We start from the raw sequence: 27,334 nt of genomic DNA, 5'->3' as shown, positions 1-27,334 counted from the left end.
GCTTGCGTGCTGACGAGGAATCAGCCGCGACGGCCGCGCGTACGCCCGCTTGAGGTGCAACGCACACGGCATTGTTCGCGGACGTAAACATAGGGGAGACAATGGCACGGAGAGGGGCACCGATTAAAAAACACCGATCCGTTGCTTTTACGAAACGCAAAGAACCGCTGGATCATCTCGCTCGTTTATAGTACTCATTATATTCTGCGACGATCGCATATGTGTATAATAACTTAACGACGTAATCCGCGCGATTGTCATGTAATCCAAAGTCTGCGACGAGGAGGCTTCCTTTCATCAAAATGCGAAACTAAAACTCGTCTATTTTATTTATATTTGGAAATAAAAATTAAAAAGCTACATATATTTATATATATATATATATATATTTATATACAATATTTTATACATTAAAAAGACAGTTAAGTTAAAACTTATATGAATTGTTTTAATATTTATATATAGAAATGTTCCTTAAATTAAAGAAAACTAGTAATTATATATATATATAATTATAATTATAATTAAATATTTCTAAATAGTATAAAGAGAATTCATGAATTTTAACTGGTTTTTTTTCTCGTAAACATTCTCCGTGCTGATGAAATGTGTTTGATCAGACAGCCGGTCTCGAATACAACACTAACGAGCGATAAATCAAAGCGAAATTGTGTTATTCAATGTCGTAACGATTTCGCCGGGGATAAAGTAACGTGGCAAGCTTATAGTTCGTCGATATCGTGACGTCGCGAGACATTTTCATTCACGAAACTGCTCTATTTATGCTATTCCTAACATTATACAACGAGCAAACTTGAATGAACGCGGTTGTTGCAGCCGCGCGTATATATATCGATCGGACGATTTGGCAGCCTAAAATCGAAGCTTGTCCGTATAATTTATTATCGGCGATCACGCAGATGATGAAATTTCGATATGATATTGATAAATGTGAATGAGTGTGTTTTTTAGTTATTGTGTTAATATATATATATTAATATGTAATTTGTCGCATTATAATCTATTTACTTAATTGTAATATGTCATTTTAATTTCTCCATTCGTATTCAGTATTCGAAAAATGTAGATAAGATGGGAAACATATTTGTCTGAAAATAAAAATTTGTTATTGTCTTTTAAGAGGTAACAAGTTTTAAAGAAAGAGCCCTATGAAACAAGATTGAAATATATTAGTAATGCTAAATATATATATTTGATAATTGTACTATTATCAAAGATTAAATATATATGTTAAAAATTTGTATTGTGTTGATGACTAAGTGCTGATAAATGCATCCTTAGATTCAAAGTTATCATTGTAGTATCGCGCTGGCCGATACATACAATAAAAATGTAAGATAAAATCTCTTTCGTGAAAATAAACGTGTGCTGAAAAATGCAATCGTCATTTGAAAGTGCTTTTTGCATTATTTCATGTGTATTATTTTTTACATTATATCAAAAGTACAAGTATAATCGATATTTGCAACTATATAATTCGCACGCATGAGTAAAATACGAGCGGTGCAACCAAAATATTTTTATGCGATTGATAATACGGCCATGATTGCGCGCCGTGTTGCAGCCATTAGACCAGTGGCTCCATTGCTCCAACCGAATTCACTGTAGAACTGGCCAGCTGGCGCTCGCGAACGATTATTTTCAAATATAATCACTGTTGACACATAACCTCACATAACCATCGTGGAGAAGTCAGTTTTAATCAATTATAATAATGGTAAGCTTGGTATTTTTATTACAATTCAAGAGTCGGCTTCGCACGTTTAATACGCGTTATATTTAACTTTTTTTTCCAGTTACCTCTGACTTTGCTGAAAACAGCGCAAAACCACCCCATGGTAGGTTCCTGAATTTTTCTGTAATATCTTTCGAAGACAAACGTTTAAAAAGCCTTCGCACATTGCTACATTGTAATTCAACCAAGTCTTTTATCGCAGTTGGTGGAGCTGAAAAACGGGGAGACGTACAACGGCCACTTAGTCAGCTGCGACAACTGGATGAACATAAACCTCAGAGAGGTTATATGTACTTCGAGAGTAAGCGCTTTTACCGTGTGCACGTTGATTCTAGAAAGACCCCTCGTTTGTCTCACCACTGACGTCGTTAGCTATAAATTTTTAGCACTTTGGAAACTGAAGAAAAAAAAAGACAAATATATAAATAAGAAATAAAAGAAATACAGTTTAAAGTATAACTTGTTGGGGTAGATTTTCAGACTATGCATGTAGACATTACTTTAATTTACTCATAAATTGTCATATATTTATGTGTATATTAGGAGGGATGCGTCCCTCTCGTTCTCCCTTCGCTGCTAACGATTCCTGAGTTCAAGTTTAATTAGATCTGTGAAGTAACTGGAAAGATTGCGTCGGAACGAGATGGTTGAAATTGTTTCTTTCGTGATAAAAGCTGAAGCTGAATAAAACTTATTATTGGTATATATTAGATACTTAAAGTGTTTAATATTGGCGTCTAGTATATGCTGGTATATAGATATTTACTTCATATGTCTTACTTTTTTATCAGAAGTATTTTTAGTTGTAATTCAGTAGGCCTAGAAAAGCGTTAAGCTATAAAAGACTCGATTTGTTAAAATCTGTCAATTGCATTAGGATGGAGACAAGTTCTGGAGGATGCCGGAATGCTATATAAGAGGCAGCACAATAAAGTATTTGAGAATTCCTGACGAAGTGATAGACATGGTGAAGGAAGATATACAGATGAAATCGAGGGGTCGCGGCGAGATGAAGGGTCGAGGCCAGAATCAGAGGGGCCGCGGTGGTGGTGGTAGAGGTAACGATCTTGCTTTATGAAATTATAAACTCTATCCAGGGACCGTCTCTAAGCGTGCTTTCTCCAAACTGTTGATTTTTGAGTAATTTTTTCCCTCGACAAAAATGTCACAAGGTTTATGAACTAAAAGTAGCTGAAAATGAAGGGCTTTCTGAAAACCAAACGTCAAAGGGACAAGTAAATGAGATCGTGTCCTTATGAAAAATATTCTGTATTCATATTATCTTTCAGAAGATAATGATCAATGAGAATCTGATCTTTAGAGTAGTTTGTTGATCGTTGTTTATTATACGTTGCAGGTACCTTCGGCAGAGGAGGAAGAGGTCCAGCACCGTTGGGTCGTGGAAGTGGTGGCACACAAGTCGGCAATAAATCACAAAATAAACCGAGACCTAAGTGAATCTAAATAGTATTTTTATTCAATTTCGGTTGCATCCATCTAGCAGATACCTCAAAAATATTAATCTTCCGTAGTGATTCTTCACTATCGAATTCCTTATTGTTTCATATAATTTTATATGTACATATAAAATTAATATCTTGATTTATATGATTACTAAAAAAGCACATTGTGTTTATGTCATGAATGACTTAATTCTACGTACATTTCTTACATTACTGTAAACTATATGTTCTATATTTTTTCTATTAAGGATCTATGTTTTCTATTAAGGATGCACTTAAAAGTCTACGAAAAATCTTTCTCGTTGAACCCCTTTTTGCAAATTGCATTAGTTATATAAAAGATGTCTTTTTTTTTGTTATAAGAATTACAGAGCCGTTAGAACAAAACTAACGATGCATGATATGCAACTCTACACGATTAATTTCAGAAAAAATCATGTTCTAGTATATGTGAATATTTTTGTAAACGACGATATGTATCTTGCTTTAGTTAGTCACTTCATACTGAAGTTGGAAAAATTAACTTATCTTCAATTGTTATCTTTAAACTATCAGGAAAGTTATCATCTATTATAAGAAATAAATTTGCGTTTATAAAAGGAAATTTTTATTTTGGTCGTTCTTACAGGATTATATAACGACTCTCTTTCACTCTCACACTCTTTCTCTTTGAAATATATCTACTATACAGAGCACTTAGTTTCTAAGAAATGGAATAAGACATGTAATATACATTTTTATTAATAGCTTTTATTGTATGGCTGTCAGAATAGCTATGATTAGATTAGTATTATTATTATGGTACGATTACGTCAATCGATCATATATAGTATTCGATATCATTAAGAAGAGCGGATAAACTTATACAAAACACGACTTTTTGCAGTGAATGCAATTACATTTCTTTTATATATCGTAATTATTATTTGGTGCCCATCCTTGTGTTATGAATAGGTGGAATAAGACGTTACTGTAAACAAAAAAAAAAGGATGAATTATTTAAATAAGGTTCTAAAGATTACTTCATATTTAATCCAACTGATCAAATGTACTCACTTAAATTATGTGCCTTAAAAAATATTGTGACTTAGTGCATTTTAATTCATCGTCCCTCAACTGAAAGTAAAAATATCAGATTAAAATATACTTTTAATACAGCATCGTCGGATAACAAGTATAAATTGAGTTTCCGAAAACTTGAACTTACTGTATGAAGCGAGATCGATTTCGTCCGGTAATTCTGTAATATTTACGTCAAACCTTTCTTGAACATCATTTAATATTTTAGCGTCACTTTCATCGCTCACCAATGTAATAGCAAGACCCTGTAGAACAATCCCAGATAAGTAATTAGCGATTATGTCAAAAGTTCTAAGATTAAAAATAACTCTGCAGCTCGAATCAATTGCCAACAAAGTCAATATTAAATGCTTCGCTTTTATTTTAATTTTATCAGAATATATAACAATTTACATTAAGGAATTTTATAGAGATTCCAAAAATGTTTTTGTTTACACATACATCGTGCTCGAATACTTAATAAATTATTTATTACCTTTGTACCAAAACGACCAGCGCGTGCCACTCTATGCAGATATGTGTCGGAATCTTCTGGCATATCATAGTTGAATACAATGTTGACACGTTCTATATCCATACCTCGTCCGAACAAGTTTGTCGCCACTAAGATACGCTGAAAAGGTCATTCATTTTTCAGTCACATCTCACATGATCTATTTAATCCGATTTATATTATATATGTACACATATATAATACAAATCAAACCTCATGGAACTCGAGGCATAAATTACTTACTTTCTGGAAATCTTTGAACTGTTGATATCTGGACAGTCGCTCCTCCTGCGTCATGCCCCGATGAATCCCGATCGCAGGGAAATTCTGTTCCGTCAAAAGTTGCGCTAAAGCCATACATCTTTGTACAGACTTCACAAATATGACAACCTATGCAGAGCAATTATAAGATAAATCGTATTGACAATGGATGCATCCAGGAGCACTGCTGACCCAGTCGTGCTATTGGATGCACCTAATACCATTGGTGTATCTCGAGAAGAAACATTTCCGACTCAACTTTTCTTTCTTAATATTTTCGTCAAATACTAAAAATTTTATTAAATGAATTAAATGTGTAAACCATTAATAAATTTTGTTAAGTAAATACTTGGAAGAATCTTCATCAGAATTGGTGAGTAGTGATAAGAGATAGTCATCACAGGGTGGTAAGAAAACTTGTATCATCATGTAAAGATTCTCCGCGATAAGGAAAATGTGCACATCCACCGTAGATTGTCCCCAATTTGCAAACAAACCTGATTAAACTCAAGAACGTCAAGTAGTTCAAACAACTTCTTGTTCTTCTCGTTCTCCTTCAATTTAACGTAATGTTGCTGGAGACCGTTCAAAGTGAGCTTTGCCTCGTCATCGACATAGACCTCCATGGGCTGCACAAAGAATGTTATCTCATAAAACAAACAAATCCGTGAAACAAGTTATAGTGCCTAACATGTAATTCTCAGGCTGCAGGCTTTTGCGGGTATCCGTAGTCATGATGTTTTTCGCCGTCTAACAGTCGAATGTAATCGAATGTATGAAGGGACGTTCGTTCAAAAACCAGTAAAAAAAAAAAAGAAACTAAAATGATACTATTCCTTGATACAACTCATTTGCAAGAATAAAAAGTTGGCGTTTTATAAATATTTTAAGCAACACAAAAAAATAAAGGCAAAAAACCATCTCTTTTCTTTTAAATATAAACGTCCAAGTATTTTTTTTTCTTCCTTCGGAGATGGATTCGTTAGATTCGAAAAGTTACCGTATACGTCCATAAATATCGAAAGTCCCAGCAAGAAAGACTCCCGCATTTCAGTTGCGGAGTATAATCGTCGAACGTGATTAGTCATACAGATTACATACGGTCCGGCGACCTCCATCTCTGGGTAGTGACAACAATGAAAACTCAGCAGTTCGCCCCAACTGAACTTAAGAAGGCGGCACTCATGACAGAGAACGTTCGGTCACATCCGCTGGCCACTCGATGCCAAAATCTCTTCTCCAAAATTTCTGGCACACTAAGAAGATGCCCAGAATCGACTCGTATTACTCCGGTTGGTATAGACGCTCGGCTTTTCACCTCCGGTAATCCGCTAAGCCGCGACCCCGACTTCCGTCACTCGTGCGAAATAAAGAGCGCGATTCATGATACTCGAAGATTCGCGTTTTAGGTTTCGCGTGATTTTAACGGCTCTCTACGACACGAAATCGCTCAATTTGCGCACGGCACTTGCATCCTTAACTTCACTCGTACTGAAAGACCGTAATCGAAATCTTTGCAAGAGATAAGAGGACTAATGCAATATACTTTTAATTTGCGATTGAATGAACGCGAACACGATAGAGCTATGCTACGCTTGCATTTTATATTTCTTTTCCCTGACTAATCCTAATCATTCCCCTGAGTATCCTCTTGCATCTTCTTTCTTGCGCTCTTCTGTCTTCAGGTTGTCTTCAAGTCTTCTTGGCCCCCCACCCTCTCAATAGCAGGCAAATCATACAGATTCTAATTCTAATGCTCTGATTACCCATAAGAACGTAGAAATATTTCATATCCCTATCTCTCTCTCTCTCCCCCCCTCTTATATTTCCTGACATCAATATCTTTATACTGTGTTGTCCCTTGAATATGCGTAGTAACTAGCAAATTAAAGGACTTTATTATCGACTGGTACTCTATTTCGGACCGTGTTTTGAACGACTGAAGACTCGATTTTAGACAAAGATTCTTCCCCTTCATATGCATATGCAGATGATGTGACACATCCAGAATGTTTAGACTCGGAATTGGAATCGGAAGGAGTAGCGAGATATTATGTTGGACATGAGTGTCAAGCATATGACTGCGCCGTTTATCGAACGAGATTAATTTTTTTTTTAACTCGGCACTCGTTTCTTCAAAGCGCCGTCTAAGTTGCCTAACCCGCGGATGCGCCGATATTGATATTTATAGCGTGGCCTGAGCTTTGTCCTGGGCACGAATATGCCAATGAGGTAGGAGCAATTGCAGTAGATCGAAGTGAAGAGGAAGATTGTGTAATTACATCTTGCATGAACTTTTTGCAGACAGGACGTATCTCCTTGGACAGGGTGGCACTGAACATCATGACTTGCTTGCTGTGCGGTGTGCTTCTGAATATTTCCTGTACGTCCCGGCGCATATCTGTAACAGCAATGCGACATAACCAATTATTTATCAATCAAAATGAAATGTTAAATATAGAGTAAATTTTGAAGAATCGCTCAGTTAATAGTGGGTAGTGGAAAATGTAGTCATCATGATGAATTAAGATCGTTTCATACATCATGTAGATTCTTCTCGATAAAATATTCTTTTTTGAAATTGGCGAGTTGTTTATGACGAACCTAATAATTCAAGCATTTTGTCACATTCGTCCAGTATAAAGTGTTTCAGGTGTTTCAGATTCAGTTTCTTGTTCCGTACAAGAGCGAGGATACGACCGGGAGTGCCGACAACGATATGAGGACATACAGTTTTCAAGACCTCTTCATCTTTCTGGATAGGTAAACCACCGAAAAATACGCCAACCTGTAATAAAAGAAATTTTGTCTTAGACTAAAAAGATATAAACCTTTATATAAAAATATACTGTTGTGACAAGTTCATTGAAAGTTGTTTAACGTAGAAAGTATATGTAAAATAATTTTATAATCAAAGAATTTATGTATATATTAATATAAAATTTTGTAAAATAGAAACTTGTGCGAAAAATCTCAATATATATTATTCTACTTATTTGTAGCGTGCACAGAATGAAGACTTTGCGAAACTTACCTTTACATGTGGCATGTACTTGCTAAACCTCTCGTATTCTTTACTGATTTGGAAAGCCAATTCTCGAGTATGACACATTACTAAGACGTAGACTTGATTCTCCGTTAATTCCAGCTGTTGAAGAGTAGCTAATACAAATACGGCTGTTTTTCCCATACCCGATTTCGCTTGACACAGTATATCCATGCCAAGAACCGCTTGAGGGATACATTCATGTTGTACTGTAAGCAGCAAATATTTATATACCGTTAATTTATTATGCAAAAAGTATCACACAGTTAAAAATAAAATGAGACAGAATACATCAGAAATGCTTATTTCGATCAAGAAAATTTCAGTTGTCCCTATCTAGCATTAAAGATACTCATCACCTGTACGTCTGAATAAGCAAAGATAAAAAATAAAAATTGTTACAATGAGACGGTCATTCACCTTCGGATGGATGTTCAAAGCCACAGTCGACAATGGCACGAAGAATCTCCGGCTTGAGAAGGAAGTCTCTAAACCCACTGCTGTGAATGGAGACATACGTGCCCTTCACCTCCTTCTTAGCAGGAACATCTCCGCTTCCGTCGACTACCTGCTCAGTCTGTTCCTCATCTTCGTAATCCAGAAGATCATCGTTATCCGCCATTGTAGCCTGACTAATCACTTCGATAGAATCACTAAAATTGAGACAAAATTCGTGATGCAATAATGCAAATCATAGAAAATACTCGACTTATAATAGGAAATCAAAGTTACTACAAATAAAAAAGGAAGAAGAGAAGAAGAGGGATTGAGTTTTACGAATTAACTCCCTCTTTTCTTCATTTTCCATGTATATTCTTATCACAAATATAACAAATGTGCATACATAATAAATTATATATTAAGTGTATACATATCACACATAATTAAGCAAAAATCTCTAAAAAATATAAACATCCAATATCGAGTACATAAGAATATCAAAAATAAAATAAGCACATAAATTAATTCAAATTATATAAAAATTATTCACACAAAAAACGAATCAATCTACTTGTTCAAGGCTCGCAACGTGAATCATCACTGAAAATTTGCAACAAAGATATAAATTTGCTAAATCAACATTATATTTCGATCATATAGGACCCGTTTTCCATAAATAACGCCACGGCGAGTTACCTACGCGAACATAAATACACGTGTATTACCGCCGCAAATATATCGCTCCGAAAATAACGAATTCGCGGAGAAGCGTTCGCGTAATGGCGGTCGCCTCCAAAGTCCAACGCCTCGCGCCAACGGGGACCGGGCGGTCCGCGGAAGCCGCGCGGAATCGGAACAATCGCGAAACGTAGGGGGTCGGCGACGAGACCGCGGCGGCGGGGTGCGGACACGCTTGTCCCGCGCGATATATTTACAAGTTTATCTCGGGCGCCACGCGACGCCGAGATGCCAGTCGTTCGCGCGCGTCCCAAGGATGATCCGGCGACGCAGCGGCTGCACTTACGGACGCGAGCGCGGCGAAAATACGGAATACCGCCGACGATCGGAGACACGCGGAATATTATTTCGTACATTTCGCGAACGGATCGCCTTTTCATTGACGACGACGACGCGGATTACAACGGCGCGTTCCCGATCACTCACCTCCTCGTGATCCCGGCGGGCTGCAAAAATTGCTGTAAATGAATCGACGCCACGAAACGAAATGCCTCGCAGCAGATGGCACAAGTCGCACTCGCGCCTATGACGAAGAATTCAACATAGAGCGGCACCGAGCGGTACTAGTAATGGCGGATCCACAGCGTAGCTCACATCCCATTGCATCCCATATCCGAGAATGACGGTCCACGTCGCCGATTGGCCGATACAATATTGGGCAGCCTTCTGATTGGTGTAATACCGGACGCACTCATTGGTTACCGGAGGTCGGAAAGAGTCTTATGTTGAGATAGAAAAATTGTTTGCTCATTTTCTTTATTTTGTATCTTCGGGATGAAAAACTATATCGCGAAGGACAGATATCATATTACGATGTAACGACATCGGCGCATATTGCTGTTCAATTAAAAAATATATAAATAAAATAAAATTAAAATATAATTTAAATATTTATAGTTGTACTCTCTCTCTTTTTTTTTAACAGGCATCTCGAACAATCGATATAAAAATATAGCAACGATACTCCGCATGAGTATGTGCGATTGAAATATGTAATTAGAATACGGATTGCCCGAACACGGGCTGCTCGGCAGGCGGACGAGCGTATAACGTAAACGAGACGCGTGTAAAAACATTTATGTATTTTTATTAACATTTTTTACATTGTTTTTTTTTTTAATAGTTACATTATGATCTGTGCTTCGCATTTATTTTATACAAAGATAGATATAATAGGTAGACAGTAATGCGCGTATCACCCCCCACTGCGTTAACCGCGTGAGGCGCACTTCCTCGCGAAACATTTCAATTTCGTAAACGATAATTTTTTTCTTTTTTTTGTCCATATCCGTTTTGTATTTATATATATTTATATATATAAATATCGATATTTCCGTGTATCACTTTGCAATTTCAAACGGAAATACTTTTTCTAAAGTTCCGCCGTTCTCCGTCGGTCTTTGCTTCCATTTCTCTTTTCTTTTTCCTCACGTTTTTTTTTTTTTATTTCCATCAAACTGCCGTTCACACTGACAAAATTGTACATTCGACGCAACTTTACGCAACAGCAATCCATTGTACAATGTGCGATATAGAAATTTTCACATAACGTCATTGACTAACGCAATCTTATAATCATTCCGTGTCGAAACACTGAAATTAAAGCAAATAAACTGGGTCCATTAAAAATATTGAAAAATAATAATAAAAAAAATTTTATATAAATATCTCACGGCCTCTTGTTGATTATATCTTAAACATTACTTTACAATTCTATTACAATACGAATTATATTTCAGTTCCTTTTCTTGATTGGAGATTATGCATCTTAATATTTGGAACTTGATTCCATCATAATTTATAATAAATCAAGAAATAATAAAATCAGTTATACGAATTCGGTTTTTCATAAAAATTATGCGAAATTAGTTTTAACAAGGCCAAGTAGGGCATATGTTTATGAACCTTTTTGATCACTTTTCACAAGAAAATCTTAAAAATTTGTAATTTAGAGTGTAATTAAAATATATACAACCACTGACAAAGTTATTAGGTACCCTTTTTCTTCTCAATATCTTGGAATTGAATAAGCGTAAGCTTTTTGTTGTTCTCATCCTTATTGGCTGTGAATAGTTCAAACAATTGAGGTACAAAGTCCATTATCTTTTTTAGGGAAACAGCAATATTACTTAGAAAACTGTTCACTTCGTATTTCGATTTTGATTAATACGGGAATAATCGCGCCTGTATTAAAGTCGAAATACGAAGTAATGTCCCTATAAGAAAGATAATGGACTTATACCTCAACTGTTTGAACCATCCACAAGATCAATAAGAATGAAAACAACACGTAAACAGAATATTCATTTGTTCCAGGATATTCAGAAGAAACGAGGATGCCTAATTTTGTCTATGGCTACATATATATACACACAATAGTATATATATATTTATTATATATACTAAATACATATAAAGTATGTATATAGCTAATTATGCCCATTTATAGCCAAACATATGCCCTTTGCGTATATTTAGTTGTACAAAAAATTGTCATGCAAATAAATTATAATTGTGATGATATAAAACTCATAAACTTTTTTCGAATCAGTCAAACTTGTATATGCTTCCAAATGCGCACTTTATCAATGTGAGCCCCAGCAAAATACATTGATCATTTTCAGTACTTTTCACAGTCTCGACTTCATCTCTTGCTATCACTCATTAATTTTATAATCTTCAAGCTGCAATTGAAACCTATCTCGATCACTGACATTAATATCAAAGGAATTGCAGCAAATTCATAACAAAATAACTAACTAGTCAGGCAACAGTTAGGCACTATTAACAAATTACTCTGTACATATATTACGCCCTTAACGGACATACTGTCAATAGGCTGTTGGAGATCTCATTGTAGTTATCTCACAATGTGGAAAATAAATTTGTTAAAAAATAAATGGTTTCCAAGCAAAAATAATCTTGTTGCAACACAAAGTTTATCCATCGCGATACATTTTACTCATAAATAACCTAGCTAAATAAATCAGCTCTTTCAAGAAAATACAGAGAGTAGTCGTATGATGTTGCAACCGAAAAACACCATTTGTGCACGTAGAAACATATAATCTCTTTGACATTAATGTCGTCCGTTTTTACCCCGATGTAGTAGAGCATAGATGTTACATCTCTTCAACATTGTAATTATTTAAATACCTATTGACATAAGCACGCGGATGAATTTCACCTGAGCCATAATTTCAGTCGCAACGCATCCACGCCATTTAAGTAATATCGAAATAATCGTTTGTCCCGCACAAATCCAAGATTTTCGTACAGGCGCAGCGCGGGCCTGTTAGTGATTTCCGTTTCCAGAACTACCTCGTCAGCGTCGTCCTCCACCATCGCCTGGATAGCTTGTCTCACCAGGTTTGATCCGATCTTCCGTTTCCGATATTTCACATCGACCGCCAGCATTGCGATATAGCCACGCTTTATCACCTTCCTGTGGATGTCTAGTTTGCAGACAATGGCACCAACGCATTCTTCACCATGCATCGCCTTGACGAACAAAAGAAGAGCTTTCTATAAATTCTATGCCTGAGAGAGTCAAGAGAGATATTTTGAGCTAGGTTCTCTACAATTCTTTCACAAGTTTGATATAAAAATTTTAAAACAACATAAATGTATTTGAAATGCTCCGTAGCAAATTTTACAGAAACTGCAATGTCTTTATTGGCGTTATACGAACGGCACACTTGTGAGAAAACACATGTATCAGTTTGAATGCGCTAATGTAAGCTAGAGATTTTCTGAAGAGCACGTACCAGGAAGCACAATTTCGGCCAGTTATGAATAAAATATCTATATGTGTAAATAGAATATGGTTCACTTAGGTCCTTCTGTATTAATTTCATAATATCAGGCATTTGTAATTCACTTGTATAGCTAACATATTGGATATCGTTGTCTTTACTTTCCATGGATAATCCTGCTTGTTCTGTAACATAACAATAAGCGGTTTTCATCTATTCCCAGCATGCGCAGTCGTACAGTACGTAAGAATTATTCTAGTCAGGCAAGATTTTTCTTTCTAATCACAATAGTTTCTCAGATTTAACATAGTAATTTAAAAACTTGACAGACAGAATTCAAGATGTAAAAGAAACGTTTTAAACCAGAGTTTGATTGAATATCTCCTATCGATAAAAGAAAATGCACAAGTCCATCGCGTAAGATTGGCAAGTTCCAAGGACTTTTACAAGGACAGTTACGGCCCGGCTTTTACAAGAAATGGATAACAAATGGATAACGAACGATAAAATATTTTTGGCATACTTGTACATAGGAGCGTTTCTATTTTATCGTTATGTACCGCGACTATCTATCGTATCTATTGCACCGTGAGTAAGCTGGCGAGTAAGTTGTATACCATGTTGGTTTAAATGACTAGTTTCCATTGTTTTAGATTGCGGGGGATGATCGGTGACGGCGGCAGTTCTTTGAGGGGAGTCGCAGATACCGTTCACCTGAACCACCCCGTTGACGTGCGGCTCGCTGCAAGCCTCCGTGGTCTCCAAACTGAGACGTGACTTAATGTCTAAGGTTGTGACGTCCGCTATCGAGTCACGTTTCATCGCCTTGATTTTGCCAGCCGCCTCCGGGCCGCTCACTCCCGCGCTATTATTCTCCACCATCTTGTCCGTATCCATTTTTTCAATTTTCCCTACTTCCTCGAGCTCCGAAAATTCACCTTCCGCGCGCTGAAGAGGGCAACGGAGGGATCTCGACCGCGCGCGCTCTCCGTCCCTCTCGACGCACTCGATCTCTCCCCTTCACGGCTGCCGATCGTGCGCGAGACACAGTGGCATGGGAATTTTCACGTGCGGCCCGGCGCTTTCAATCGAATTTTCATAATTATTGCTAGCCACGCGGTCGCCGGACAATGATTTTATACCGAAATACGGACATCCGAAGTAAACCGCTGAACAACGGACACCATATTGGATTTTCTGCGGTGACTATTCAGTCGCGGAATATGGATCTTTCTCGAGACTCGCCCGCGAACGAGAGAAATGGTTCCCGTTTGAGACCACCGTTGCGATTGGCCACAGCCACTCACAGCCCCCGGTGCCTGGAGTTTTTCCACTGGACCAGCCAATCAGATATTTCTATTTTAAATCAGCCAATTGACGAAATGAACCAAAGTTCTTCACCTTTATCGTGGAAAGAGAAATGAAGGACTCTGATTGGTTCGTTCCCTTATGCAATATACATTATATACGTCATGTCAAAGTCTGTTCTCTCGGTGTCCGGTGTTCTCCGCTTTACTCCGATGACCTCCGATTAAAGGGACAGATTTAAGCGATGTTTATTACATAGAATAACACGTTGCATGAGAAAAATAAATGGGAAACTGTGTTATATTTATGAGTTTAACAGTATATGAAATAGCGGAAGAGAAAACAATGTTTTAAAGGTGTAATAACATTTATATCCTAATCAGTCTAATCTCTATCGTCTCCTATGAAATCTGTTGTAATAATTTTGTAAGCTATATTTGCGTTCTCGCGTCGTTTAATCGCAGCTGTCGAAGTTTCGCGAATTTATTGTTAAAATAACTCGGCACTGAAGAAGTGAAGTGCGTCAGACTTTTGCCATTCACGAACATGGCTCTAAAACACGTAGTGGTAGGTGAGTATGCTCGCAAATTGGTCTATTACAATTTCATAACGTCGCGAGAAATTTATGTAACAAAGTCTCTCACTTCACATAGTAAGATTACATAATAATTTTCAGGCGGTGGTACTGGCTTCATAGGATCGCAGTTAATAAAATCATTGAGCCTCGAGGGTATCTCCTGTACGTGTATCTCTCGAATGCCAGGACCGAATAGAATATCATGGGTATAGATTAAATAAGAGAAACGAAACTTGCATGCCAATCAGTAAGAATCAATTTAATTATAACTGTTATAAAATCTGTAGAATGATTTAGAGCGCTACGGCCTACCAGAGGACACATCGGCCGTCATCAATGTCGCTGGACAGAACGTGCTGGATCCTACCCAGAGATGGTCACCTGGCTTCAAGCAGAACGTTAGGAACAGCAGGGTGAAGACAACGAAGGCTCTAGCGGACTCGATACAGAATACCAAAGCCAAAGTTTTTGTGTCTATATCGGGAGTCGCCTACTACAAACCCAACGACACCGTATACACGGAAGAGAGCGAATGCGAATCATACGATTTTCTATCAAGTAGAATCTTATTTCTTATATGCGTAACGTGACACTTATATCTGTAAATTAATTGTCAATTTTGTCAGGGCTCTGTCACGATTGGGAGGAAGCGGCAAAATTACCGGAAGACAGCAACATTAGACAAGTGACGATAAGATCTGGAGTTGTATTAGGAAGAACCGGCGGCATGATCAAGCAAATCTATTTACCGTTCTTTTTCGGTCTCGGTGGGCCAATAGGAAGTGGAAATCAATACATGCCCTGGATACATATCACTGACTTGGTTTGCATGTTTATATTTGCGCTTAAACACAGCAATGTACACGGTATATTGAATGGAGTAGCGCCTCAGGTAATACGAACGGTTTTACATGGTTCTCTAATTGAAATATATAATTGTTAATTGTGTATGTATCGCTCTATAGCTTATAACAAACAACGAGTTTACGAAAGCGTTTGCAGCAGCAATGAACAGACCCGCGTTTATACCTCTTCCAAGTTTCGTTTTGCAAATATTATTCAGTGAAGAACGAGCGAAGGTGAGTTTATCATATATTTAACAAGCTTGATATATAGTTTTAATAATTTGATACTTGTTTTCGCGTTTCAGATCATGTTGGAAGGACAAAAAGTTACACCAAAGCGCGTTACGGAGCTAGGCTTTCAATATCAATTTCCAGATATCGAGACCGCTTGTAAGCAGCTCGTTCAATGAACTAGATGCTTTGTAGAAAGATTTATTTCATTGTTATAAAAATCGATAGAGATGCATTATTATTATTATAACGTTGATATATAGTAACATATGTTATTCTGATTGTTGATAACAGATTGTTGATAACTGATGAATCAAGTTTTAATGTATCCTCTGATATTTTCAAACAGAAATTATTGTTATTTAGTAATAAATTGTTTATCGTAACATAGAATGAATGAATAAGATCTTGTTTGCAAATTTATTTATAATCTCGAATTAGCTACAATGTTAGTAATCTCGAGGACACATACAACATTAACGAGTGACATTCGATTAATTACATTTTTTATGAAGCTTGCATAAGTTGCAAGGTGTGGGAATGGCGCAAGTGTTCCTGGTATACTTGACGTAATCGAAACGCGTTGAATTTTCCGTATAAGGGCCCCTTCTCAAGTTTGCCAATTGATAACTCTTAAGTTGCGTTCCGTGCATTAAGCTTGGGTAACTCAAATTCTGCTGCACCTGACAGCACGTCCTGCCCGAAGTACCGCCCAAAACATTGTCCGAGACGGTGGAGTCGTTGAACATAGGTAAACCCGCTCTTGGCAAGTTTTGCAAGTATTCCTCGGAATCGGAAGGGAGTAATAATCGATCCGAAGAATCAATCAGAGAATGATCGAGGTATTTGAGCCGGCTCATGTTTAGAAAATGACTGATTTCTTTTCTTAAGCTCTGTATCTCCTTTCTCGTTAAGCCTCTCATACTGAGAGCGATTATATTCCCGTTCCTGTGAAGAATAAAGAGACCCATCTTGGTGGAGACCCCAATGTGCCGGATGTCAGTGAGTCTCATAAAGGAGAATTCGCCCGAATTACCCGAGCACAGTTTGTCACTCCAAACGGATCTTTCGACGATAGCTTTGTTCTCGTTTCTGTACAAAATCAGGTCTTCCCATTCTCCAAAGCTGTCCAATCCGAACATGATCTCACCCAGAAGCAAGATAATCAGTAAGTACACGTTGCTCGTCAGGCGGCTGAATATTCCGATGAAGATTATCGCCGACACTGGAAAACGTATAGTCTGCTTTGTGTATGACATATAATGAGAATAAAAGTAGTTAGAAGATACAGATTTTTACATGTATTTCTGTTTCGATAGTTTTAAGATTAAACACCGTTTAAAACGCAAAAGATATTAAATAAAATTACAATTTAGAAAAAAAAAAAGAAAACTTGAAGACACGGTAATTAATAAATTCGATAAGTCAACTCTTACGGCCGAGCAACAGCCATGCAGTGCATCCTGGCCTTCGCGACACATGTAATTTATTTTTATCTAGTATCTTAAGCTCTGGCTTCGCAATCGGAATCATATTGCAACCATGAAGCTTGATGAAGCTTAACGTTGCAGAAAGAATTTTGACAAATATTCTAAGTCATGCAAGACAAGGTAAAAGGAAATTTTGACACATGGTGCAAATTCGAATTGTCAAAGATTAATTAAAATTGCATCACGCATTTGTTATTTTCGCGGAGCGTATCAATAAGTAGATTTGTCGTCGATATAGATTAGTTATTAATTGCTCGATTTTATCTGATAATGCATAATTTAATTTTATTTAATCTGGTACTATTCACGTTCACTACCGATATAATTAATGGTTTATACCACGTTTTATAAAAATTCAGATATAGCTGTGCTGAACGTGTCCTTTCGAGTAAAATTATCTAAAAATATAATAATATTTAAATAATATAATTATCATCTAAACCGGGAACCTCGAACACCTATCATTTAATTGATATCGCTTTCTAAAATCTCTGATCTAGGTTATCATCTAGAATTATTATTCCACTCGAAGTATCGCAAGACGAAATTTCGTATTGAAATTAAAACTGTTAGACCTATTGCTGAAATAAAAAGCGCACGGTTCAAGAAAAACGGAGCTTTATATTATAATGTTAGATCTTTAGATAAACAATTTCAGGGTAGACGCATCGAATCAACAAGAATCGCGTAACAATTACATGTACTGCTATGATGTATAAAGTTATATGATGAAATAGAAGAAAGCATATATCTCACTAAACATCTAAACAGTAGATTCATGCGCGGAAGAGTTTCATTTGCATTTTATAGTATAGTTTCAATGTCTAGACAGCTTGCATATTCATTATTCTTGCCGTACTATCATGAATAAGGGGGATCAGTCGATCAAATATAAAAACTCGAGAAATTTGTCATGGAAGTTTTTTATACATCATTTCCCTTTTAAAAATCAAGAAAATTTTAGATAACGATATGCATCGTGGTAAAAAAAAGTAAGTCTACGTACTTTCCAGTTTGGAAAGTAATAATGCAATGCACGCATTAGCACGCTCTTAGGGCGGCAGTGTGGTCTAGTGGTAGAGCGCCAGCCTCGTAATCTGAAGAACCAGGTTCGAGTCCACTAGAGCATGGAATTTATTTTCCGAAAGCTGCGCCCTCCGTGCAAGATAGGCTCTTGTGCGGAGCAAACTGGGCTCCGTCTTTCGGAAAGAGACGTTAAACCGTTGGTCCAAAGGGTTAAGTGAGAGAAGAGCTTATCACAAAAATTATATTTTCGTCCAAATAAATGGCCGCATCGTACGTACCATGTCTGTCTCCAAACAGATTGGACATTTATTTGAAACAAGTAAGATCAATACTTACAAACAATATAATTAATAATTGTATAATTTTTGTCTCTCACTTTAACTCTTTGGACCAACGGTTTAACGTCTCTTTCCGAAAGACGGAGCCCAGTTTGCTCCGCACAAGAGCCTATCTTGCACGGAGGGCGCAGCTTTCGGAAAATATAAAATTCCATGCTCTAGTGGACTCGAACCTGGTTCTTCAGATTACGAGGCTGGCGCTCTACCACTAGACCACACTGCCGCCCTAAGAGCATGCTAATGCGTGCATTGCATTATTACTTTCCAAACTGGAAAGAATTAGACTTACTTTTTTTTACCACGATGCATATATCGTTATCTGAAATTCTCTTGATTTTTAAAAGATAAATGATGTATAAAAAACTTCCTTGACAACGTTGTCGCGTTTTTATATTTGATCGACTGATCCCCCTTCATGATAGTACCGATAGTACGGCAAGAATAATGAATATGCAAGCACTGTCTAGACCTAGACATTGAAACTATACTATAAAATGCAGATGAAACTCTTCCGCGCATGAATTTACTGTTTAGTGAGATGCTTTCTTCTATTTCATCATATAACTTTATACATCATAGCAGTACATGTAATTGTTACGCGATTCTTGTTGATAATTTTATAACATCAATTCTTTATCATATTTTTAAAATATATCAAATTTTTATTCATAAAAATTATTTAATACAAAAATTAGTATTATTTAATATACATTTAAGTTGTTATTATTAAAAAGATAATAATAATAAATAATTAACAGTATGGATTCGCTACCGCTTAGGGCCGTGCCTTAAGTTCTTGACTGTGCGTGGCTGATTTGCTTATTGTTTGAGTTTTACTGTTTTTCTATGTGCCAAGGCCTTTACGCGATCGAGCCGCCGCGCCGCGCGCTGGCTGCGCGGAGCGGCGGGACGTGATTGGCCAGATCCGGGGGCTCGACTCACGAGCCAACCGCGTTCGACGTCTCGCCCGACTGTGCGGCGGCAACGGCGCAGGGCGCGCGCAAGTAATAACGTGACCGTGACACGTGGTGACACGTTCAACGACGGATCGCGAGACGTTTTGTCGATCGTGTATAATTCTGTTCTCGTGAACGAAAAGAAATCCGGTTACGGGGTGTTGCAAGCCGAACGTACGCCGAATATTCTGTTCCTTCTTGTGTCAAGTGAAACGAAGTGGGATGCCGTCGCTGGGCGAAATAAATGCCGAATGCCGTAGCGCTGGACGCCGTATACGTCTCACCCTCCCGGCTGTGATTTGGCGGATCTCTCGGCAGTGTTCCGGTGATCGGTGAGTTAATTTTACTTGAGAAATAAGTGTTTCGAGAAGCGCGATATATCCGAATCTTAACGGAATCGTTGCTCCGCGTGTCGCGGTGAAACGATAACCTCGGAATTTACGTCTCGCTGTCTCCGTTTCGATTTCTTCGAATGAGTAAATCGCGTGGCGGAAAGACGCTTCAATGAATAGTTAGAATCTCTCGTTAAGTGCGGGAATTAATGATTAATTGAGCGATTGAGCAGAACGATCGCGCATTTCAAGTCGCACTTTGCTTGTTGGGATCGCAAACGACGCAAACGATCGCGAATGAGGGAGCGAGCTTGCTTCAAAATGCGTATGAATATCAACTACATAACTACAAAACATTCTCTGTTGTTGCTTGTTCGCCAAATATTATTCGTTTTGCTTACAAAATTTTCCATAAAGGCCTAATTGTCCCGTATTCGAATTCTTAAATTGATAGGAGATACATATTTTATTTGAACACACAGAGAAAAAAGTGTCAAATCAACACTCCATATGCTTGTATATACGCAAGAATATATAATCTTGAAATAAGATTATATTGCGTTGGTTCAACTAGATAATTCTTCGTTTAACACTAATTTTCTTCGTTTAACGCAAGTATAATCTTATTTCAAGATTATATATTCTTACGTATATACAAGCATATCGAGTGTTGATTTGACACTTTCTTTTCTGTGAAATAACCCAGACAGCACACACATATGTCCAAAAGCAGGACATAAGACGTCTAAAAGACATATTTTACACATCTCTTAGATGTCTTATGTCCCGATTTTAAGTGAAAGAAGAGAAAAAGAGAGAAAAGGCTATTAGATATTTATTTAGATATATAAATATTAAACTGATCCTCAACCATTTACAATCGAGAATCCTCGAGAGCAAATAGACCGCCATTGTAAAACTCTCGATGATGATTGGTTGATTACGCTTCTCTGTGCGTGCATCGTCTTTAGCCTATATCAGAGCATACGAAAATTATTAGGGCAGGCTCGAGAATACGCGCGGTCCCCAGGTGCGCATCCGCGTTACATCTGCAAATGTATTGGTGTACGCGTTATTACGTATAACACTATGCATTTGCAGATGTAGCATGGACGCGCACCAAAATGATGTTTTATCGGCAGTCATCGGCAGTGTCGGAAAATGAACGTGGCTACGTAGTACTGACGGTAGTGTACAGGGGCTTTCGACGGTCGTACGAAAAAAGCCGGGATGGCCTCTCTCTGGTACTGCCATTTAGATGATGCAAAATTCCAAACGCGTAATTTAAAGTGATATATTACAGTTTGAAATGTAATATAAATAAAATTATATTTAAATGCATACACACACCACACACATGTATACACTTTCTCTCTCTTTCTCTCTGTCTCATCGCAGAAGAAGAAATATATATATTTTTTAAATAAATGTTTTCTTCCTACGCAAATCAGTGTAACAAATTGCATATATGAAATCGTGATAATTTATCGCGCAATTTAAAATACCTGCGTTATAGCGTTTTTAAATATAAAGTTAAGTTTGTAGTTGATACTCACGCAAGATGTCGCGATCTGTATGTTGCGCGAGTAGCGTCGATGCCGCAGAAATGACTTGATCTGCTCGATTATTTAGACTTGATGAACTTATAAATCCAGCTTGCAGGTAATCACATATACTTAATACCTACGCATCATACAATTTATGAATTTATACACGCGCTCTTGGTGGTAATGTAATAAAGAACTCCGAAGAAAAAACATATACATATAGGATAATACGAGATAAGATCTCTTGTATAACATCTTGGCTTTTAAAAAGTCGGTCGGTAGTTAAAAAACGATAATCTGTAGGGAAATAATTAACTAATCTCATTCTTTTGACATTTATTTCAATGGCGTATATTAATACAAGTCTTGCATGCAAGGAGAGCTACAAAAATATCGAAGGCAGACCGTCGAGGTCCGTGAGACAGAATTGCCATCGGACAGAAATTACGCTTCGCAAAACTGTTATCGTAAGTCGCGAAAGAAATGATCGTTGATAAGAACACACGTGTTCCAAAGACGAAACGATCGTTCTCTCCCACAGACCAGTAACCAACACACTTCCATTACATATACATGCTCAAGTTTATATCGATACATGTATAGTAGCATTTAACAAGCATTTGACGCGGATTTGACAAATTCAGTTTTTGGCACTAACAAAAGATCTGTTTTTCACCTACTTCACGATCACACGTCGCAATCATGCATACATATATATTTAATCAATAACATGTCCCAACAGAGAAAATACAAATGAGTTTACATGTCGCAGTTTATCAAAATTACGAATTTATTTTTCAATTAATCCGAGAAGATGCCATTTTTGTTCGAGCTCGATCTTGGTGGCCTAAGAATAATAATAATATTTCTGTGTAAATTTTTTTTTTTTAACTCAGTAAACTGCGCGCTGATTATTTGTCAGTCTTAAAACACAGCTTTTTGTTGGAACAACAGTAAATTCACGATAATCGATTTAACTTTTGATACTAATAAGCACCCTTTTTAAATCATGTAAAGAATTTATTTCGAAAAAGGCCTGTATCTTTTATACATTACAATTTTTAGTCGTATAATACTGACACGAATTTATCATAGTAAAATAAGTATCTCAGTTACGTATAGTGTTATCGATAAGACCCATAATCGATTGTCATCAACAAATCTTCTAATCTTATTTTATTATCTCCAATATATTGTCGTCGCACAATTGAGAAAAAGATTACGTAATTTTTATCTAAAATTTACGCGGATCGGGAGAAATTTACGAAATTTAGGAAAATCTTAGCAATAAAAAGTAACATTAACGGTTTTCCTAAATCGTGTAATATATTTCTTATACCTAATAAATATGTAGTTATTTTATTATTCCAACAATAAATTCAATAGAATACGTTTTACAACACATATATATTACATACTCAAGAGACTTTATAAAATTCTTATTCTCGTTGTTATAAAATTGAATATCCTCTTACAAAATCAGAGAATCAGACTGACGAATCGCAAAAAAATGTTTTCCACACCTATAAACTCTACCGTCGCTTGAAAATTACTTACATTATTTACTTTATTAAGAGCGGATATACATTATTTACTTTATAACGCAAAGTGTCGTTCGAACAAATGCCGCGTCATGGTCCAATATCTACGTGCCGTTTACGCTCTCCCACTTTTTCTGCGACACGACGTACAACTCGTCAGAGAGTGATTAAACGATTATCAAGCGAAAAGTGTTTTCGATATCACAGAATTTACTTTGGCACCGATACACACGTACGCTACACCACGTGTGTTTACCAACTCGTCGACTAATCCGCGAACGATCGTGTCCTGATGGATGGATGGCCTTCTGAAACAGCTTTTTGTATTTGTCTTTTGTCTCTGTTTTTATTTCTTAATTTTCAATTTTTATCAGAATTGTACCATAAAGTTTTATTATAAAATATTCGCTGTCTTATATCGTAACATGATTAACGTTATCCTTACAAATTTCATATTTAAAATGATGAACTTAAAAAAACACGATAATCTGAATGTCTTTTTTTTTTGTTTATGGATGATGACCCCAATGTGATTTTTTTCATTATGATATCGGCCCGCACAAATATGTGTCTCAGAGACGGCAATTAATCTCGTACGAATCTCTTGTGACGCGAGGGGTGCCCTTATCTGTTAAGCACACGTGACAATTCCAACGGTGGCAATAAATTAAACCGCATGAGTAAAACCGCATATTTATCGCATGCCGTTTTTTCCGTTTCGCCTTGTAAATCCTGACTCGCGTTATGGACGATTGATTTTCGCCACTTTTACATTCTACGGTTGCAATTTTCACGCTTCGAGCTGCGAAAGGACGATCTCGACACTCTCGATATATCTACTCTTTCCGCTGAATTTAAAATTAATTTCACAAACTTGAATCAGCATATTAATACAGAATTATAGTTGACACAGTTCCCATCTCGATTCAAAATTTAAATGTTTAATTAAATTGTAATTCAAATTGAGCATTTTATATCATCTGCAAATTAAAATTAGTTTTACGACAGGCACTTCTCAATATGGAATAGAGTTATAAAATCGTCAGTTACGACGTAATTATTTAAGATTTCGAAATAGATCCTTTTGATATCTTAATTTTGACGTCTTATCGTCAATCCAAGCTTTTGATGTCTTAATTTGCTTCGTCTCCTTGTCCAGCGCGATAAACACGTGGAATATATGAGCTGGAATTATAAAATCGTCAGGTTACGACGTAATTATTTCAGGACAGGACTCTCCGATACGGAGCCTAAGCTTTGACGTCTTAATTTCATCTCCTTGTCCGGCGCGATAAACACACGAAGGATAAAATCGCGCGGCGCTACCGCGAGAGCGTGTAAAATCCGATATTTAACGAACGCGATAAACCGAAGAGGGGGGGGGGAAGGGCCCTCGCCCTCATCGCGATTTGCATAACGACCTCGCGTTAAAATCACGGTCGTAGCGCGCGGATCTTATAAATAACCGGCGTGTGCGGAAAGGTCAGATGTGCAAAACGGGAGGCGCACCCGTACGCGAGAGAAACGCAGTGCCGCGACAAAATAAAACTGACAATAAACGGACAAAAGTGGAAAGCGGAGGTCGGGGTGAGGTGTAATCGCTCCCGCGGTCGTTTCCACTCTCGGGATCCATTACTGTCCCCGGAATCATTATGCGTCCGGGATAAATCCGAGCGTACATCGTAATCGCGCGCACGCACACACACACACACACACACACGGACGGCTAATCGCGATGTTCGTGTCTCGTGCCTTATTTCGCCGATTACTCTGCCGATCCATATTCATGAACCGTCCGCGAGCATACCGAAGCTTGGCGCTCGCTTTATCGCTCCATCGCGCGCGCTCGGGCCTTCTCCAATTACCTGGCGATTTTCCTGGCTCCTTGACGGAGTCTGGAAAGGAAGGCCTCCAGAAAAGAGATCTGAAACATATCTCGTTGCAACGTGACGACCCTGCGATGGATTATGGACAAGAGTGTCCAATTTTATCTGAATTTTACAATTTATATATGGGTAAAATAACGCGTGAGAAATTATTTTGTCGAAAAGCTCAATGAAATTTTTTATTACATCGACACACACACACACACGCGCGCGCGCGTACTCGAGTCTTTCATTCATCTCTCTCGGTAGATATTACCTGAGTTCTCGCCGGTGCCTAAAGCGGATTTTGTAAAGGACAGGGAGGACTGCTTCTCCTACGTCGAAATTACGTGGAATAAGGAGAAAGACACGCGACTAGAAACCAGCCGTCTACGCGGATCCGCCACATGTGTCGGATAATTAATAAACATCGTGGCTAATTGCGAATAAGCCTGAGCTCTCTCGCGCAGGGACGAACGTTGACTTGAAACTTTCTAGCGAATATATACACACGGAAAAAAGGGTTAGCTGCTATAGCAAATCTAGTCGTAAAATATGGATGCAGCTCTCGCTGCAAAAAATGTTAGTTATCCATATTTTACAACTAGATTTGCTATACATAGTAGCTAATCCTTTTTTCCCGTTTTATATTTTTATATTTTAAAATAGCGATGTCACACTCTCGACGCGGATCAGTCTTATTGAAACCTCCCGATCCTTTGTAAATAATTAACTAATTCTACGTAATTCTTCATCATATACACGCGTATTTTCCAAGTCCTAACGATTTTTAGTCGACAATCTGAAAAATAAAAGATAAAATGAAATCAACTCGCATTATTAGGAAATAAATAAGAGATCGAATTCGAGCAAGGCATTCTACGAGCCATGCATTGTTTTGATCAAATCGTATCCGCGTATAAGATGCAACGTTTTCAAACGCTAACGCGGGATGGTACGCCGCGCGAGAATATCGACGACGACCGAGGAACGAGCGCGCGTTTTCGCACGGAGGAAACGATAAAGGGGGAAGAACGGAGGAACGCGGGATAAAAAGAAGGTGGAAAATAAGACCGGGCTCTGAAAGTGGAACGGGCCGTGCGCCAGTAGTGCGGGAGATAAGCGCGGACGAGAAATGCACCGGCTGCGGCACTGCGTGATTTGTATCTTTCTCTCTCTCCGCTCCACTCCGCTCCGCTCCGCGTCGTCTTCCCCCCGCGGAGGAGCAGAGTCCGCGCCCCGGTAGGTGCGCCCCTGACTGTCGGCTCTCTCGCGGCCGGAGCGAGTGCAGGTGCGCGCCCGCCAGTCTGTCGCCAAGTCCCCTCTCGATGCCTCGAGTATTCCCCCCTTTTCCCCCCCCGCGCCACGCCGCTCCGCAATCCCCGCTACCACCACTAGCCGCCGCCGACGAGATCGCGCGCACTGTGTGTGCATGGACCCCTCTCCGCTGCCCCCCGCCGTTCGGCCATGGCGAACAAGGTGGCAAAGGGAAGAAAGGCACGATATCGCCGGCACCTACCTTCTCGTTTTTCGGTCTTCTCTCTCGCTCTCTTTCCTCTTCTCTCTCTCTCTCTCTCTCTCTCTCTCTCTCTCTCTTTCTCTGTTTCTCTTCCTCGCTCTCTTCCTTCGTTCTCCGCGGCTCACCTGAATCCCTGTGCGTACGTATGTATCTACCTACATCTCGGCCGGCTTCTTGTTCTTCTCCGTTTCCACCTCCTCTTCATCTTCGATCTCAAAAAGAGAGAAATTTCCCTTTCTCTGTCTTTCTCTCTCTCTTTCCTTCTTCCCCTGCCTCTCTTCGCTCTTTTATTACGCGCTGCTATCTAAGGCCTCCCTCCCCCCTCCGACCCGTCTCGTTCTTCCGATTACCTCTGTCCCTCTTGCCCCGCTGTCAGACGCGGTATGTATTCACGTTTTTTGTCGGTCGAACGTGCGTACATACGTGCTCCCGCTGTGACTTCTCGCGAATTTTCAGCTTAATCCTATCGCTACTCGATACGGTATTCGTATAAAGTCGCGTTTCGTACCCCGCGCCAGTTACATCCTCGTTCCGAGCTGATCGCTTTCTCGATGGCAATTCTATTTTTAGAGCCCGACAAATAAATTTTACGTATTCCGAGATAATGGAATACGTAAAACGCTGCTCCGCTAGTAACTAATTGCGAATATTGCCATATGCCCGAAGACTAATCGTAACGCTCTTTCAATTTCCATCTGATCGCTCGTAGATTCAAGAGCGTTCGCA

General features: G+C 38.3%; 5 protein-coding genes across 7 annotated transcripts; 2 read left to right on the top strand and 3 right to left on the bottom strand.

Moving 5' to 3' along the window:
- Positions 1–1,589: 1,589 nt before the first annotated feature.
- Positions 1,590–3,215, top strand: LOC139811903 (U6 snRNA-associated Sm-like protein LSm4). Its single transcript, XM_071776395.1, has 5 exons — positions 1,590–1,738; positions 1,818–1,859; positions 1,959–2,057; positions 2,634–2,814; positions 3,114–3,215. Exons 1-5 carry the CDS (start codon positions 1,736–1,738, stop codon positions 3,212–3,214), a joined length of 426 nt encoding a protein of 141 aa, XP_071632496.1. The 5' UTR covers positions 1,590–1,735; the 3' UTR covers position 3,215.
- Positions 3,216–3,949: 734 nt separating this feature from the next.
- On the bottom strand, positions 3,950–9,859 carry Hel25e (ATP-dependent RNA helicase 25E). Its single transcript, XM_071776381.1, has 11 exons — positions 9,705–9,859; positions 8,520–8,752; positions 8,088–8,308; positions 7,658–7,841; positions 7,336–7,454; positions 5,551–5,682; positions 5,036–5,182; positions 4,775–4,912; positions 4,427–4,544; positions 4,276–4,335; positions 3,950–4,189 (listed from the first exon to the last, which is right to left on the bottom strand). Exons 2-10 carry the CDS (start codon positions 8,719–8,721, stop codon positions 4,322–4,324), a joined length of 1,275 nt encoding a protein of 424 aa, XP_071632482.1. The 5' UTR covers positions 8,722–8,752; positions 9,705–9,859; the 3' UTR covers positions 3,950–4,189; positions 4,276–4,321.
- A 490-nt stretch (positions 9,860–10,349) lies between these two features.
- LOC139811902 (N-alpha-acetyltransferase 30) lies at positions 10,350–14,239 on the bottom strand. The gene is made up of 3 exons (XM_071776393.1): positions 13,651–14,239; positions 13,046–13,218; positions 10,350–12,779 (listed from the first exon to the last, which is right to left on the bottom strand). Exons 1-3 carry the CDS (start codon positions 13,928–13,930, stop codon positions 12,462–12,464), a joined length of 771 nt encoding a protein of 256 aa, XP_071632494.1. The 5' UTR covers positions 13,931–14,239; the 3' UTR covers positions 10,350–12,461.
- A 268-nt stretch (positions 14,240–14,507) lies between these two features.
- LOC139811901 (epimerase family protein SDR39U1) lies at positions 14,508–16,387 on the top strand. Of its 3 annotated transcripts, none has more exons than XM_071776391.1 (6): positions 14,508–14,908; positions 15,018–15,124; positions 15,206–15,476; positions 15,545–15,810; positions 15,884–15,997; positions 16,069–16,387. In XM_071776391.1, exons 2-6 carry the CDS (start codon positions 15,098–15,100, stop codon positions 16,171–16,173), a joined length of 783 nt encoding a protein of 260 aa, XP_071632492.1. In that variant the 5' UTR covers positions 14,508–14,908; positions 15,018–15,097; the 3' UTR covers positions 16,174–16,387. The 3 variants fall into 3 exon arrangements, with proteins under 3 accessions (XP_071632492.1, XP_071632491.1, XP_071632493.1); XM_071776390.1 differs by having other exon boundaries at positions 14,508–14,912; XM_071776392.1 differs by lacking the exon at positions 14,508–14,908 and having other exon boundaries at positions 15,012–15,124; positions 15,216–15,476.
- An 86-nt stretch (positions 16,388–16,473) lies between these two features.
- LOC139811904 (uncharacterized) lies at positions 16,474–18,094 on the bottom strand. Its single transcript, XM_071776396.1, has 2 exons — positions 17,431–18,094; positions 16,474–17,219 (listed from the first exon to the last, which is right to left on the bottom strand). Exons 1-2 carry the CDS (start codon positions 17,525–17,527, stop codon positions 16,489–16,491), a joined length of 828 nt encoding a protein of 275 aa, XP_071632497.1. The 5' UTR covers positions 17,528–18,094; the 3' UTR covers positions 16,474–16,488.
- Positions 18,095–27,334: the final 9,240 nt, after the last annotated feature.

Source organism: Temnothorax longispinosus, chromosome 4, assembly GCF_030848805.1.
Source record: "Temnothorax longispinosus isolate EJ_2023e chromosome 4, Tlon_JGU_v1, whole genome shotgun sequence".
NCBI lineage: Eukaryota > Metazoa > Arthropoda > Insecta > Hymenoptera > Formicidae > Temnothorax > Temnothorax longispinosus.
Note: the sequence above shows the minus strand (reverse complement) of the source record. Positions and strands in the feature narration are given on the sequence as shown.

What these genes read in the sequence shown, in the direction of transcription:
- LOC139811903 (XM_071776395.1), top strand. An exon ending in CAGCGCAAAACCACCCCATG is followed by an intron (nt 1,860 to 1,958) that starts GTAGGTTCCTGA and finishes CTTTTATCGCAG; the next exon opens with TTGGTGGAGCTGAAAAACGG. An exon ending in AGGTTATATGTACTTCGAGA is followed by an intron (nt 2,058 to 2,633) that starts GTAAGCGCTTTT and finishes CAATTGCATTAG; the next exon opens with GATGGAGACAAGTTCTGGAG.
- Hel25e (XM_071776381.1), bottom strand. Translation starts at nt 8,721, where the DNA reads ATGGCGGATAACGATGATCTTCTGGATTACGAAGATGAGGAACAGACT. An exon ending in AGTACATGCCACATGTAAAG is followed by an intron (nt 7,842 to 8,087) that starts GTAAGTTTCGCA and finishes CTTTTATTACAG; the next exon opens with GTTGGCGTATTTTTCGGTGG. An exon ending in CTGGTCGTTTTGGTACAAAG is followed by an intron (nt 4,545 to 4,774) that starts GTAATAAATAAT and finishes ATTGTTCTACAG; the next exon opens with GGTCTTGCTATTACATTGGT.
- LOC139811902 (XM_071776393.1), bottom strand. Translation starts at nt 13,930, where the DNA reads ATGGATACGGACAAGATGGTGGAGAATAATAGCGCGGGAGTGAGCGGC. An exon ending in TAGTCATTTAAACCAACATG is followed by an intron (nt 13,219 to 13,650) that starts GTATACAACTTA and finishes GTTATGTTACAG; the next exon opens with AACAAGCAGGATTATCCATG. An exon ending in GGCCGAAATTGTGCTTCCTG is followed by an intron (nt 12,780 to 13,045) that starts GTACGTGCTCTT and finishes TTGTTCGTCAAG; the next exon opens with GCGATGCATGGTGAAGAATG.
- LOC139811901 (XM_071776390.1), top strand. Translation starts at nt 14,888, where the DNA reads ATGGCTCTAAAACACGTAGTGGTAG. An exon ending in TCTAAAACACGTAGTGGTAG is followed by an intron (nt 14,913 to 15,017) that starts GTGAGTATGCTC and finishes AATAATTTTCAG; the next exon opens with GCGGTGGTACTGGCTTCATA. An exon ending in GACCGAATAGAATATCATGG is followed by an intron (nt 15,125 to 15,205) that starts GTATAGATTAAA and finishes TAAAATCTGTAG; the next exon opens with AATGATTTAGAGCGCTACGG.
- LOC139811904 (XM_071776396.1), bottom strand. Translation starts at nt 17,527, where the DNA reads ATGATTCCGATTGCGAAGCCAGAGCTTAAGATACTAGATAAAAATAAA. An exon ending in TGCATGGCTGTTGCTCGGCC is followed by an intron (nt 17,220 to 17,430) that starts GTAAGAGTTGAC and finishes TACGTTTTCCAG; the next exon opens with TGTCGGCGATAATCTTCATC.